This window comes from Papaver somniferum, unplaced genomic scaffold, assembly GCF_003573695.1.
Source record: "Papaver somniferum cultivar HN1 unplaced genomic scaffold, ASM357369v1 unplaced-scaffold_9144, whole genome shotgun sequence".
NCBI lineage: Eukaryota > Viridiplantae > Streptophyta > Magnoliopsida > Ranunculales > Papaveraceae > Papaver > Papaver somniferum.
In genome coordinates, this window is record NW_020652243.1 from 1 (window position 1) to 2,330 (window position 2,330).

A 2,330-nucleotide genomic window follows, 5' to 3' on the forward strand; every position below is an offset into this window, starting at 1 on the left:
ATATTTATTCTTGAAAACAATGAAAATACAGAATATGGGATAAAATGTAGAATTAATGCGCAAAAGATGAGTTAAAATGCCAACAAAAAGGGATAAATATATACATTATTTGGCACTCAACATTCCTTTCTTTTGGTTGTGAGAATCCACTGATGTTTGGTGGAGGTAGTCACGTGAAATTTTCTGTTTGATATACAAGGCTGGCGAGTACTAAAGTATTAGAAACATTACAAACAAAAATTTGATATGTGATCATGACCAAAGAAATGTTTGGTGAACCATAAATATGGTTGTCTTCTTTTGAATATATATCATAATGGTACAAAATGCCAAATGACATAATGGTATCCAAAAGTGTTTCTGTAATGGTGGTGGAGTTAAGACATTGTTTGGTTTGGTACTTTCTGGGTTTACAAATATGAGGGTTATGATGTGTAGGAAAAAATTGAGAGTAGGTATGGATCAAGTTGAGGATGGGTACAATGCATCTGGCTAACCTGCTACAAGTAGCAATGGTGCCTCTCAACATGTGATGCCTCTTTCTAATCTGCATACGACATAAAATCTTAATTAGACTCCAATAAAACCTATCAAAAACAGATGACCTACCAAAAACTTCCTTAATGGTAGTTCCAAAGGAATTAATGAATAAAGGTGGATTTAGGTTTTGAAAATAGGTTTGCATGGGGGTAATTATGGCCTGAAGAGACTAAACCATACGCATGACTTTGAATGGACGAAGTAAACAAAGCGATATGACGCTTGACCAAGTGCCATAAATGATAATGAATATGAATTTTAAGGAGATTATAAGGGGGTTTGAAGGTAATATTAGATGATTCATAGAGTTTTCTTTTGTTTTTATGGTCAGAAGATGAAAGAATTAAGAAACCACTTGAAGTTAGAAATGGAAAGTGAGAGTAATTCATCTTCTTCAAACAATGACTCTGCAAGTAATTAGACTGAGATCCCTTCATCATCGGCATTTGGTCAAGCCAGCAATCTTGTTCCATCATTAAGTACCAGTGAGTTGTAACGTTTGAAGGATCAAATCCTGATGGAAATTGATCAGCGTTGTAGGGAGGGAATTCGTCAGAGGGAGGAAGAAGAGAGGAGACACAAAAGAGAGAAAGAGGATTATGAGAATAAGTATGCTGCATGGAAAACCCAATTTATGGCTTATGATATAAGGAAACAAGATGAGTGGGAAGAGAAGCATGCTGAATGCAAACTCTATGGGAGTGCAACTGATGAGGACTCTGACTCAACTAAGAATGAGATGAAATATGATGTAGAAGAGATAAACACAAGTGAGATGGATTCAGATGAAGCAGAAGAGAAAGACATGATGGAAAGGTGGCATGAAAGGAAGTTGAGAATGAGAGTTGAGTTTGAGATGGCCAATCCAATGATATATGCATGTACCATGCAGGAAGGGGAGTGCAGCAGGAGCAAAGAGGAGACTCAGGAGAAAGACTCCGAAGAGGAGAGTGAGGAACGAGATAGTGAAGATGATGAAGATGCTTCGTCTTCCATCAATACTTCTCATGCTTCCTCTGAAAGTGCTGATAAGTGGTTCCGAGAAGAGGAGTATTGGGATTCTGACGAGGGAGAGAGTGATGATGACTATTAGTCGTCATTTTACAAGTATTGGAAATAGCCAGATCTTCAGGAATTGCAAAAATATTGAAGATTATTAACAAGTTCTTCTTTATGTGGTAATTCCAATACTTGTTCCTACTCTTCTAAACTTTCTTGTTGGTGGTGTTTATGATCTGTAAGGTCGCTCTTTTGTCTCTTCTAGTGTTGGACTTATGATGTTGAAGATAACTGTGTTGATGTTGTGAAGTGGTGACAATGGTTTCTTGATGATGGTTATAAATTTTTTGAAAATAGTTCGGTATGATGTAGTTTGAATGTGTTTGAAAGATGCCGGTAGTACTACGGATAGTAGGTTGAGATTTTCTTGTTTCTAGTCTGAACTGTTGAATATGAACAATCTGCCAGTGGGTTTTGTTGGTTTGTTTTCTTGAAATAAAGGGGTTGAAAGTTGTAATACCCTGTATTTTTAACTACTGTTCCGGTTCGGGTTATACCCGGATTAGTTAACCTTGTGGCTTAGGTTGTTGTTCCTTAATCTTAGCCTAGGTGGGTGGATTCAAATAGAAAAGCTACAAATTAGGGTGGAAATAGATTAATTAATAATAAATAAAATTGAGGAAAAATGAAAAGATAAATAAAAAAAGTTTAGAAAATGGATTTTATAAGTTAGAAAACAAAAGCCTAGGAAGAAGAAGAAATAAATGGAGCTAGAGATTTTTAGAGAAGAG

General features: G+C 36.0%; 1 protein-coding gene across 1 annotated transcript; it reads left to right on the forward strand.

Moving 5' to 3' along the window:
* Positions 1 to 1,057: 1,057 nt before the first annotated feature.
* LOC113346072 (glutamic acid-rich protein-like) lies at positions 1,058 to 1,633 on the forward strand. Its single transcript, XM_026589667.1, has one exon. It carries the CDS (start codon positions 1,058 to 1,060, stop codon positions 1,631 to 1,633), a length of 576 nt encoding a protein of 191 aa, XP_026445452.1.
* The last annotated feature ends 697 nt before the right edge of the window (positions 1,634 to 2,330 follow it).

What these genes read in the sequence shown, in the direction of transcription:
- LOC113346072 (XM_026589667.1), top strand. Translation starts at nt 1,058, where the DNA reads ATGGAAATTGATCAGCGTTGTAGGGAGGGAATTCGTCAGAGGGAGGAA.